General features: G+C 39.3%; 1 protein-coding gene across 2 annotated transcripts in view; it reads left to right on the top strand.

Moving 5' to 3' along the window:
- Nucleotides 1–13,669, top strand: part of SSH2 (slingshot protein phosphatase 2) — a 216,621-nt gene that overhangs the window by 46,511 nt on the left and 156,441 nt on the right. Inside the window, exon 2 of one of the 2 annotated variants that reach the window (XM_079798858.1) lies at nucleotides 3,035–3,115. The exons of the other annotated variant lie outside the window; for it this stretch is intronic. Coding sequence (XP_079654984.1) covers nucleotides 3,035–3,115 — 81 coding nt within the window. The remainder of the gene's footprint in view (nucleotides 1–3,034; nucleotides 3,116–13,669) is intronic. 2 annotated transcript variants of the gene reach the window in all.

Here is a 13,669-nt window from a genome sequence, read left to right as displayed (position 1 = left end):
TATAGTTATAAGCAAGACAGTTTATTCTGTAGAACCCAGGAACAATTCAGGAATTGGAATTACCCAGGACCTCAGAAGGCATAGGAAAGATCTTGAAATATCATTTGTCTTCCACTAGGATGTTTAGAATTTAATTTAGAACGAAATATTAGTTGCAAGTAAATACTTGTTCCCTGAAGCAATTATTTTGATCATTTTATTTTTATTTTTAAATTTTTAAAAAATGTCTGGAGTCCTCTGAACATTAACATCAAATGATCCAGTGAAGTGAGACCAGCTGTAACTCTTAAACAGCGTGGATCAGAAAGAATACAGCAACTAGTGTAGGTAAAACCAACAAATGGCAGATGGTGGCCAGAGGAGCAATTATATTTAATGCAACCAGCACACTTAACTTGATATCTTGTATATTAATTAATTGAATTTCAATTAATAAGTATGCAGTAAAGTCTTAAAATAACTGTAAGAATGCAAGTGTCATTACAGGACCTCTTTCTTGAAAGATCATTTTCAAAAAGCTAGTGTAAATATGAAATATTTATAAGAACGAAAACTTTAAAATCTTAACTAGAGTAATTTGGATTAATTACCTTGTATTTTTCTCTCTTTTCAGTTTGTATATGCTGTGACAGTGACATTTCACTTTTGATCTGCTTAGTATTATCTGTTATCTTTTGTAATATAAGAATTTGGGAGAATTGAAAGCAGCTTTGATTTCTACCTTATAATTCCTTCGAATATTTTATTTGTTATTTATTGAGCCTTTAGCTTTTATAATGTGACTTTTAGAAGTCTTCAAGTATTTTTTAGACTGACTAAAAGTAAAAAGACAAATGAGTGTAAAATTTTTCCCCTCCAAAATGCAAGGGAGTAAGGAATATAGAGACAATGCATTTGCAGGATTTAGAGAGTGATTTTAAATGCTTGTGTTTTGTTTGTTTTTTCTCAAAGAGGAAGAGGGGAGGGATAATGAAAGATGAGGTGTGGTTGTAAGAAGAAAAAACAAAGATAGGCAAAGAACAGCAGTCGGAAAAAAGTAAGAAGGAAATAAACCAATAGAAGGCAAGTCCCAGAAATAGTCATTCTGAGCTTTACTTTCTCTCATTTAAGTTTATCTGCACTCTCAAACTCTGAACATCTACAGGTGTTCTGCAGGTGAAACAGCCCCAGCTTTGAAAAATCAAAGTAGGGGTCAACTAGCATAGCCATAGAGTAGTTATAGATGATTCCGTTTCAGCCACTGGTAGTGAGTTTTTGTTTAACAGCTTATTGAGATATAAATGATATACAAAAAAACTGCACGTGGTTAATGTATTTAATTTGATAAATTTGGACATATGCATACACCTGTGAAGCCATCACTGTAATCGAGGTAACAACATATTTATCACCTCCAAAAGTTTCCTTGTGCCCTTTAGGGTTTGTTTTTGTTGATTTGTGGTAAGAATATTTAACATGAGATCTATCTTCTTAACAAAAATTTTTCATGTACAATAGAGTATTGTAGGGACTAAGCTGTACAACAGATCTCTAGAACTTACTCATTTTGCATAACTGAAACTTTATTCCCATTAAACAACAACCCCCATTTCCTCCTCTCCCTCAACCCCTGCAACCACCATTCTAGCCTGCTACTATGAGTTTGATTATTTTGAATACCTTAAAGCAGTGATGGCGAACCTATGACACGCGTGTCAGCACTGACATGCGTAGCCATTTCTGATGACACGCAGCCGCATGCCGAGGATGAAACATTTGCTGCTCCTGAGGATGAAACATTTGCGACTAGAGTCTTGGAGTTAGTTTTTTCCTCAAAGTGACACACTACCCGAGTTATGCTCAGTTTTTTGGCGAAGTTTGACACACCAAGCTCAAAAGGTTGCCCATCACTGCCTTAGAGAATAGAATCATGCAGTATTTGTCCTGTGGCTTGCTTAATAATTTTACTTAGTATAATTTCCTCCAGGATCATCCATGTTCTCATATATGGCAGGATTTCCTTCTTCTTCTTCTTCTTTTTTTTTTTTAGGCTGAATAATATTTCATGGTATGCAGATACCACATTTTCTTTATCCATTTGTCTGTCAGTAGGCATTTGGGTTATTTCCATATCTTGGCATTTGTGAAAAATGCTGCAATGAATATGGGAGGGCAGATATCTCTTTGAGATCCTGATTTCAATGCTTTTGGATTTATACCCAGAAGTGGGATTACTAGATCATGTGGTAGTGAGAAATTTTGATGACATAAGCATATATATCTCCATGTAGGGTTAGCTGGGTTTCTAGCAGCTGTTTCCTAAACAGCAAGCATTTGAATAGAACTTATTGGGTCACAGTTGGAGCTTTTTCTCTTTGTGTGTGTGTGTGTGTGTGTGTGTGTGTGTGTGTGTGTGTGTGTGGTATTGTTAGTCATAAGGGGAAAATACTCTTGTGTTACCAGCTAATTGTTTCACTGTATTGTTCTGCTTTCCTTATCACTCTTCCAGATAGATTTTGAAAAAGAGATTGGAGAGTGGAAGAAAGGTTTTAAATTGTTTTTTTTTTTAATCTGTCAGAGAGACTTGAATAGGGCATGTCTTTTGGCTCATCTTATAAACACTTGCTAGCAGAGGGCTAATGAAGCTAGTGGTTAGATCATGTACTATGTTATATTTTAAAGCCTGTCTCTAAATAGTCATATCAAATATGTACCTTTGAATATGAAGATAAATGAACACAATCCTACCATTCTGAGAAGAGTCCAGATTACATACTACGAAGAGTTAGTAGCACCATCTTCATAGAAGAACATCCCATTGCCTATAAATTGGAAACCACAGAAATGCTTCAGCCAGCTAATCAAACATAATCAACTTTTCAATCACCTAAACAATCACCTGTTGGCTTTTTCTTTCCAAAAAAGTGATTGCTAATCAGAATTGCAGCTTCTCACCTATGAGCTAACACCGAATCAGTGATTTCTGCTGGCTTTTTCCATCATGCTTGTTGGCCCATTCGTCTGGATCTCTGAAACAGTCTTATTTGTATTACAGAGCTCTCATTTGGAAGACAGTGAATCAGCAGCATTACTTTGCTGTGAATGTGAAGAATCAGAAATCTTTAGTGATTCCAATGTACGTAGGTATATGATTTTATACAGTCTTTGGTGATTAAGTAAAAGCTTTTTGGCTTTTAAAAGCAACTGGGATAGTGCCTATTATTTCATCTATTTGACCTCACTCAACAAAATATCTGGGAAGGCAAATAAGTGACTTAGAATGAATGTATATACAATAGTATGGTATATTTGTATGCATAAGAATCTCCCCTCAAAGCATATCTATAAAAAAGTAGAAAAGTGCTCTATCCTGGAAGCTTGAGTAAGCCTCCCTCAAAAGAGAATATGATTGTTTTTGCCAGGGATAGGAATGGGAATTCTTTTTCTTCTTCTGGCCAGTAGTATCTTTTTTCCTGTGACAACTGCTTAGCATTGGCGCTGCCACTGTACCTTTATTCCCCCATATACATAGACCTAATACGTACTAGCTGTTGATAATGTTAAGCCAAATAGTATAATTACTTGGCTGGAGAATCAGCTAGATCATCTTAACTACATTTCATGAGATGTTAATAATTTTATTTATCTCATCTGACCTCCAGCATAGTTGCCGAATTATTGCAAATTACCCATGGAATCAGGCTAAAGTTGCAGAATGACTTAAATTTACTTTTTAAAAAATTAAATATATCTTCCATAAGAATAACTGCCTTTGCTAGCTATGGCTAACCTAGGTTCTGCAAACCTTGATGAGAAAATCTTGTTTCTGTCAACTTCAGGATGTTTACTGCATAATAGGTACTCCATAAATTTTGTTGAAGTTTCACCAATGGAAGCTCTCTCTTCAAGTAACCTGTGCCTCTCAATTATATATCACCATAGCTCCTTAACTGTCTTCTTTACTTTGCTTTCATGGTACAAGGAGGGTGATCACTATTTTAGAATCTCATTTGACTATTATATTAATTTACCTAGTTGCACTTCATTCAGCATTGATGAGAAGTCTGGAATGGCATGAAGTCATTATTGTGACTCACTAATAGCTGAAGTGGTGCTCATTGCTCTAGTTCTTGAAAACATTAACTGATGAATTCACATGAACACTCATTTATTGTCAACATTTGCAGATGACAGACTTAGGGTAGAAAGGTTATATTCTTTGTCTAGTGTGTGATAAGCAGAAGGAGCAATGACATCAGATCTCAGCTGACAATCATCAGTGAGCTCATTATCAGCAGGCAGCATCATCATTGACAGAATATGTGCCAGCTCCTTGGATAGTATTCTACAAGATTTTGTTCAGTCAGCGGTGCAGTCCTCTGGACTTGGACGGACTTATTGTTTTGACTGATTTTGTCTTAAAGAGACCAGTGAGTGGCAATCCACATGAAGAATATCTTTATGAAGTTGAACACGTGGTGAAATGTGATTCTAATTTTAATGGTTTTCTTTCTTAGAAACAATTCGTTGGGTATATGTATTTGCAGATTACCTGGATTGCTTTTTATTGCCAGAGCTTTCATTCATTTAAGTCAGATTTGGTTTGCTTTTTCTCTTCAAGAGGCAAAAGTAGTTATATATACTTAGCTGGTTTTTTAAAAGTATTAGATCCTCCTCCCGTTTTGTTTGTTCAGGGAGTATTTCCCACACTTTTTTTCTCTTTTCTCATCTCCCCATTCTCACCCTCAAATCAAAGGAGATTGAAGAGCTCCTTTCCAATTTGAAGGCTTAAACTTGAGAAAGAAATTATTTGTAGAGCAAACAAATTGAAATCTCCACTTTGACTTTTCTTCAAAGGAAGTGGTATGGCATCTGGACAACTGTTTGAAATAGAAGTTAACCTGATGTAAAGAAGAGTAGAAGATAAAGTCAATCACTGAAGAACTTTCTCTTTAATCTTGGGATAACAGAAATATGAAATTTGGTTAGCTATATTCACTCATTCCTTTATGTATGCATTCATTCATTCACCAAGCATTGATTGACTGTCATGTACAAATCATCGGGCCCAGGGCTATGGGGGTTAGGCATAAAATATAGATTCTACTCTAAGAACAAACATTCAGCAATAAAAAATAATGTCTGATGATCTAATGTAAAATATGGTGACGATAGTTGATAAACTATCCTATATAATAAAAGCCTAATATGCTAAGTGCCCAGTCGTCCGGTCATCCATTCAACTAATCAAAGCATAATATGCTAATGATATGCTAAGGCCACTCAACCACTCGCTATGATGCGCACTGACCACCAGGGGGCAGACAGTTGACTGGTCGACCAGTCACTATGATGTGCACTGACCACTAGAGGACAGACACTCCAACTGGTAGGTTAGCTTGCTGCTGGGGTCCGGCTGATCAGGACTGAGCGAGATGGGCTGGACATGCCCTGGAGCTCTCCCGCGGTCCCTCCGCAGCTGGCCAATCTCCTGCATCCCTCCCTGGCCCTGATTGTGCACTGGTGGGGTCCCTCGGCCTGGCCTGTGCCCTCTCTCAATCCGGGACCCCTCGGGGGATGTTGGAGAGCCAGTTTCGGCCCAATCCCGCAGGTCAGGCCGAGGGACCCCACTGGTGCACAAATTTGTGCACCGGGCCTCTAGTGTGTTGTATAATTGCTAAAAGAGCGAATGTTAAATGTTCTCATCAGAAAAAAAAAAAAAAGAAGAATAAATATGTGAAGTGATGGATTAATTAACCAGATGGGGAGAATCTTTTTACAATGTATATGTATATCACATCACCACAATGGTGCACTTTAAATATTTTACACTTTTGTCAATTATACCTCAGTAAAGCTGAAATTTTTTTTAAAAATCTATCCTAGGAGAATTATAATCTATTTTTCAACGAATTAGTTTTATGGGTATTCATGGAAAGCCATGAAATGGAGAAAATCATTCATATGCAGTACATGGGGAGAAGAGCAGAAGTCTGTGAATAAGTGGAAGGAAGTTTGGCTGGAGGCAAAGGGATGGCTCTCTCTGGAAGAGGGTTGGCTGCTTTAGATCTTCTGGGGCTTTTCCAGAAGAGAGGAGAGGAGTGTATCGAGGTCACTATTCCCATTCAGCCTCTAGGGAACCATATGAAGGATAGAAGCAGCTACTTGTTCCTTCTGCTGTACACATGGTGGTTGGAGGCCCCAGAGCAGGATGACGGTGTGACTGGAAAAGATCACAGAGGAGGAATATACTAGCCCTAGCTTCAGGAATTTCACTTTGGCTCTAGATAAGAAAGAATATAGGCAGTGACTAGGGCAAGTTGGAATACTAGTGGCTGTAGCAACCACTGAGACTCCTGAGTGTCCTCTCCACTCCCCACCCCCATAACTACTGCTATCTTGCCTTAAAGGAGAAAAAAAGCTCTGCATGAGCTGAGATTCCAATTATTGTGCTTGCAAGGGTTCAGCTAGAAACAAATGAATTCATCACTGTTGTAGAGTTGTTTCTTTTCCAGTCTGGAGATCAGGAAAATGCTTGTTATATTAGTTTATTTCCTAAGAATACAACTAATTTTTTTGTCTCCTTTCCATGCTCTTCTGACCCCACTCTCACCTTCTACAGAAAGAGGGACGAATATAGGTGATTATGCATTTTTTATGGTCTATTCATTTCTTTGCTTGGATATTATATCCTTGTAGGGAATGCATTTTTCCTCTGTGCAATCAAAACAGCTTTTATGTTTAAACTAGAGGCCTGGTGCATGAAATTCGTGCACTCGGGGGGATCCCTCAGCCTGGCCTGCATCCTCTTGCAGTCTGGGACCCTCGGGGGGTGTCTGACTGACAGCTTAGGCCAGTGGTCGGCAAACTCATTAGCCAACAGAGCAGCAAACCGCGGCTCACGAGCCGCAGTTTGCTGACCACTGGCTTAGGCAGTTGGACATCCTTAGCACTGTAGCGGAGGCGGGAGAGGCTCCTGCCACCACCGTTGTGTTTGCCAGCCATGAGCCCAGCTTCTGGCTGAGTGGCGCTTCCCCTGTGGGAGCACACTGACCACCAGGGGGAAGCTCCTGCATTGAGCGCCTGCCCCCTGGTGGTCCGTGCGCATCATAGCGACCGGTTGTTCCGCCATTTGGTTGATTTGAATATTAGCCTTTTATTATATAAGATAGTGCAGTGAAAGGCAGAGGTATTAGCCTTTTGTTGTTAAAGAAAGAAAAAGCCACCTTCTAGAATCAAATGTGGAGAGGCAGACAAAAAGAAAATCTAAAATGTAAGAATTACTTAGTTTAGAATACTTTTTGAAACTGTAGATTTGCATTCTCCTCTAGTGCAGGACAAATATCTCAGAATACAACAGTATCCTTCTAGATGGCATCTGCTATGGATGTTTTCATTTGTATCATTTTGTGGAGTGGGAGAATGGCTTTGGAGAGAGAATATTTAACCTAATACTAAATTCAAGATGAAAGATTTAAAAAATTTTTAAAGTTATTAGCTTTGGAGAAACCTACCTATATGGGTTGAAGATAAAAGGGACTTAAATCTTCAGGATTCTTCTAAAGCATCCTGTTCTTCTTGTATATTTTAAGTTTTGGAATAAGTTGTATGGGATGATAAAAACAATGAATGATTTGTTAGCTCAGAAGTAAAACTACACTTAAGAGGGGGAAACTGGCCCTGGCTGGTTTGGCTCAGTGGATAGAGCATCAGCCTGAGGACTGAAGGGTCCTGAGTTTGATTCTGGTTAAGCGCACATACCCAGGTTGCAGGCTCGACTCCCGGTAGGGGGCATGCAGGAGACAGCCGATCAGTGATTCTCTCTCATTGATGTTTCTTTCTCTTTTCCTCTCCCTTCCTCTCTGAAATCAATAAAAAATAAAAAAATAAAAATAAGAGGGGGAAACTGCTATCATCATTAAATCTACTTTAGTAAGTCTCTCAAGATTGTGAGCACAAAGTGCTTGTGGATAAACCTGAAGATACAGTGATAAGCTGGCTGTCTGGAAGGTGGTGATGTAGGCCAACAGCATGTACATGTGGTCATTTTTGATGATTTATGTTTACCCTCTTCCTTTCAGCTCTCTGTACTGTGTGTATTTTTAATTTCTTTTTTAGACTCCATTTGCAGAGACACCATTGCAGTAACGAACACACACAAATATAAAAAGAACAACAACAAAAAAGAAAAATTATTACTGGGGAGATGTGAATTTCATTATGAGTTTCAAGTGGCCAGTTACTCAACAGCAAACAGTTGTCACCACCAGGATTCAGGATTATTTGAATTGTTTTTGCATTATCTCTGCTGCATAGTACTAGAGAGATTGCTGATAAGGGCACCTGTTCAGGAAAGGAGATAAAAGTGTTGCTGGTGTTGTATGCATGCATATAAGCATAACCAATGGACAGAGACAGCAGGGGGGTGAGGGCATGTAAGGGAGTGGGGTGGGGGGGCAATAGGGGATATGCACACTTATGTAATACCTTAATCAATAAAAAAATAAATTAAAAAAAAGTGTTGCTGGTGGCAAAAATATGTTTCACCATGAACAGTATTTCTATTTTTTTTCCTTTGAGAGGGGGTCCGATCCAAATGATTACACTAGTAGAAATCTTCTGTGATGTTAAACTTATTTTTTTTTGTTCCAGAGTAAGATATAAGAAAGAATAGCTTGACTGTTTTACCCTAGAATAACAAATGAGAAATAATTTTCAACTTCTTTTAAAATCTTAATTTATTGGATGATTTGAGAAATGAGACTTGTAGTAATCTTGAGTATAAAGGGTATTTAAAAATTTTGCTTTGTCATTAACTAAGTGGTTCTCATCATGGCTACACATTAGAGTCACTTGGTGACCTTTTTAAAATAATTTAATAACAGAGTCTCACCCCAGTCCAGTTAAATCAGGATCTATGTGAGTGGGACCCAGGTATTGGTATTTTTAAAATGCTCCCAGGATTGTTCTAATGAAAACAAGGGTTAAGGACCATTGTTTTAACTCTAGCTATGCTAATTTTTGCACCTCCAAATCAGAGCTTCAATCTCTAACATTTATTTCCTTGAAGAGCTGATAAAATGTGATATTGACTAGAATCATAAAAGTTGACTGATGGTATGTATGCATTTGATAATTCAGGTACAATACAATTAACTTATTTTCAGTGAAATTCCTTGGGTAGGCTTTTGATAAAAGAGGAGCAAGACCTTAGCCAGGTAGTTCAGATGGTTAGAACATCATCCTGATACACCAAGGTTGCGGGTTTGATCCCAAGTTAGGGCACATACAAGAATCAACCAATGAGTGCATAAATAAGTGGAACAACAAATCAATGTTTCTTTCTCTCTTTCCCACTCCCTTTCTCTCTCATCCATAAATTAAAAAAAAGATTAAAGAAAGGATAAGATACTGAAATTGAGTGATCCAAATCCTTAGTAATCCTATGACAATGAAGGGTAAAGTTTTCCAAGAGGTTATTACTCTTCCCGTGTCAACGCTACTAGAAGCTAGCAAAAAGACTAAGAATTAAAGAGCACTATTGTACTTTGTATATTATACTCTTATTGAAATAAAATATACAGCCCTAGCCGGCTTGGCTCAGTGGATAGAGTGTCAGCCTGCAGACTGAAGGGCCCAGGTTCGATTCCGGCCAAGGGCACATGCCTGGGTTGCGAGCTCAATCCCCAGTAGGGGGCATGCAGGAGGCAGCCGATCAATGATTCTCTCTCATCATTGATGTTTCTATCTCTCTCTCCTTCTCCCTTCCTCTCTGAAATCAATAAAGAAATTTAAAAAAAGAAATAAAATATACATACATAAAGTGTACTTATTTTGCACTTTTATGTATATCTTGATGAGTTTTCACAAACACACATCAAGAAATTGTGTAATCTTTACCTAGATCACGAAATGGATTATTATCATTCCCCATTCACCGATCTCCTCTTCTACCAGCTCCCCAACCCTGCCCCCCTTCCAGTCACTACTCACCCTCCCAGCCATCACCCCTAGAAATAGCCAGTATCCTGACTTCTTGACCATGTGATTTTGATGTGGGCATCAGGCTCTGCGCGTTAGAGGACCCTCTCTGACCTCCAGAATCAGAGCTTAGCATCATGTATGTAATAATTAAAGAGCTCAGACTCAAGGGTCAAAGTCCTACCACATACTGGCTTTGTCACTCCACTTCTCTAAGCCTCACTTCCCTCTTTTGTAAAATGGAGAGATAATAATAGTACTTGTCCATAGAGTTGTTATAATAAAATGAGGTAATTTATGTAAAGTATTTAGAGGGCCTGGCACATTATCTGTGCTGAGGGCAGGGGCAGATATAGGATTCCATGGTGTCACCATCTCTTCAACAGAGTCAGAACAATCCAACTGTTGTCTTTGAGAATAATTAAGCTCATAGTCCAGCTCTGGAGGGAAGGAGGAGGGGAAAGTGGGCATCCTAATCATCTTTCCTTTTTTTACCATTCTTTTTTAAAAATTTATCTCTATTGTTGAAAGTATTATAGATGTCCCCTCCCCTCTCCCATTGACCTCCTCCACCCTGCTCCTGCCCCCTCCCCAGGCCTTCAGCACACTATTGTCTGTGTCCATGGGTTATACATATCCTCCTATCTAATAAAAGAGTAATATGCAAATTGACCATCACTCCAACACACAAGATGGCCACCCCCATGTGGTCAAAGATGGCTGCCCCCATGTGGACACAAGATGGTCGGCAGGGGAGGGCAGTTTGGGGGAAACCAGGCCAGCAGGGGAGGGCAGTTAGGGGTGACCAGGCCTGCAGGGAAGGGCAGTTGGGGGGGGACCAGGACTGCAAGGGAGGACAGTTGGGGGGGACCAGGCCTGCAGGGGAGGGCAGTTGCGGGAGACCAGGCCTGCAGAGGAGGGCAGTTGGGGGAGACCAGGCCTGCAGGGGAGGGCAGTTGGGGGGGACCAGGCCTGCAGGGGAGGGCAGTTGGGGGCAATCAGGCTGGCAGGGGAGCAGTTAGGTGTTGATCAGGCTGGCAAGGGAGTGGTTAGGGGGTGATCAGGCTGGCAGGCAGAAGTGGTTAGGGGCCATCAGGCAGGCAGGCAGGCAAGCGGTTGAGAGCCAGCAGTCCTGGATTGTGAGAAGGATGTCCGACTGCCCGTTTAGTGGGATTGGGCCTAAACGGGCAGTTGGACATCCCTCAAGGGGTCCCAGATTGGAGAGGGTGCAGGTTGGGCTGAGGGACACACACACACACACACACACACACACACCATGCACAAATTTTGTGCACCAGGCCTCTAGTATGCATATAAATTTTTTGTTTAATCTCCCCGCCTCCCATTCTTGATTTGGCTTGTGTCATGTCTAAGTTGTGGCAACTTCTAAAATATATTTAAGTTCATAAAATGGCCATTGATAGGCTAGAAACTTTCTCTTACACATCTTTATATTTGCCACAGTGCCTAGCACAGTAATTTGCAAAGTGTACATAGTTAATGACTTGGCTAAAGGAATCTAAATATGATGCTCAGGTATACTGTACTTTCGTGTGCTAGATTTGTATTGATCTGACTTCTAGTCCTTCTTTTGATCAGAGACATCTTTTTGAGATACCTGGTATTAAGAGGATACAAAATATAGCAGTGAAATAATTGCAGGCAGAAACCAGGAGCTTGACCTGATTTTTAAAAATCAACCAAATAAAAGCTCCAACTAGCCGAGTTAGCTTTCTTCCATAATCTGAGGTGGGTCTGTTCTGGTGTACTTACCCCTTATATTAGTTTATGAGAGCAGTGAAAACAGGAAATGGCAGGGCCTGTAGGTTTTTTTATTAATAAAATTGTATAGACTTCTTTTTTATAGATTACAGTTTGGAAATAATTTACCGTTTGATAGTTAAGCAAGACAATTTATTGAGCACTTACTATTTTCCAGACATGCTAAATGATTTTCATTCAATTTAGTGTTGAATCCAAGTTTTCTAGGTTAAGTGCTTTTAGTATCTCTTGTTTAAAGCTGAAGAAACAGGCTTACGCTTGCCTAAAGTATGGGACAATGCTGATAAGGATAGCCAAGTCTTCTTGACACTTCCTGCTTGAGCTCTCAACCGGATTGCCTTTGCCTTTGAATGGATATTGTCATTATGGTGCTAGAAAGTAAGGGGCAAATGGAATAGTGGTTCTCAACTCTGGTTTGCACCAAAATAATCTGTGGACACTTTTAAAAACAGATACTCAAGTCTCACTTTTGGAAGTTGCTCATTCAGTGGGTCTTGGATGAGACTCAACATCGTTATCATTCATAGGTGTTTCTTCATGCAGTCAGAGTTCAGAATTGTGGTTCTTAGAAATTCCTTAGAGTGGAATTATAAGATTACAGATTTGGGGGCATCTGAAGACCAAATTTGGAATATTGTAAAGACACATTGTTGTTAGAAGTATAGGGAAGGAGGAGGTCGCTGAAAAACAACCAGGTTTCATGTTTCAGGTAGTGATTAAGATAGTATTTATCACTGGAAATTGGATATATCACTGTAGCCAGATTAATTCTCCATTCTTTCTAGGAATTTCTCGAGTGCTCCCACTATAGCACTCAAGCAGTCTTTCTCAAGCCTTGTTTGCTCTCCCAGATATCGGGTTCTCGGTGCTTGGGGTGAAGTCCTGATTAAGTCAAATGTCACAGGAGAGTTGTAAATTTAACAAATTCTTAATATCAATGGAAACTTATCTTCTGAATTCCTCCTAATGCCTTTTGTTTAATAGTAGTAGTAGTAGTAGTAGTAGTAGTAGTAGTAGTAGTTAGTAGTAGCAGCAGCAGCAGTAGTAGTAATCTCACAGTGTGCTTTGGCAGTAGGGAAGAGGTAGTAATTCTTTTCACTTTACAATTAGGAAAGTTGAATTAAAAAGGCCATGACTTGCTGAGAACTATAATTTAAATAATGGCTAACATTTGTTGACCACTAAACCATGTGACTGACGGTACATTAAATGTTTTTTACATGTATTATCCTGAATTATATCTCTGAGGAGTGTCATTATCCCTATTTTTTAAGAAAACTGAGCTCATTTAGTCTACAATTATTTGTGTATCCATTGGTGAACAAATCAAACTCTGCCCTATGGGATTTACAGTCCATTGGGGAAGATACATAATAAAAAAACATGTAAGCATTCAATTATAAAATGGAATAGTGCTATGAAAAATACAAATGGGGAAATAACAATAAAGAATAACAAGGCAGAATGGCCATTGAGATAAAGAATTGTCAAGAAGGACCTTTCTAACATGGTGATATTTTAGTCCAAAATAGTTAAGAGATTTGCTTACTGTCACATATCCAGTGAATGGTGAAATTTGAGTCTGATTCCCAAGGTTATGCTCCATGCTGTACTGCCTGTCGGAGATGTGCTTGGAATAGACTCCAGGCTTGTGACTTTCCTCTCTGGTCTGACCAACATTCATACCATGACATTGTACCAAATTTCCAGAAGGGGCATTATAAAATTTATAAATTATAAATTATAATCTATATATATAAAGGCTAAGTGTCTGTCCGACCAGTAGCTATGATATGCACTGAACATCAGAGGGCAGACACTCAACGCAGGAGCTGCCATGATGCGCACTGGCCATTTAAAAATAAATGGCACCGCGGACCTGGTGCTGACAAACCAACACTCAGCTTCCCCCAAGTGGAACACAGGC

The sequence above is a fragment of the Cnephaeus nilssonii genome (assembly GCF_951640355.1).
Source record: "Cnephaeus nilssonii genome assembly, chromosome: 19".
In the NCBI taxonomy this organism is placed as follows: Eukaryota; Metazoa; Chordata; class Mammalia; order Chiroptera; family Vespertilionidae; genus Cnephaeus; species Cnephaeus nilssonii.
This window is presented reverse-complemented; position numbering and strand designations above follow the sequence as displayed.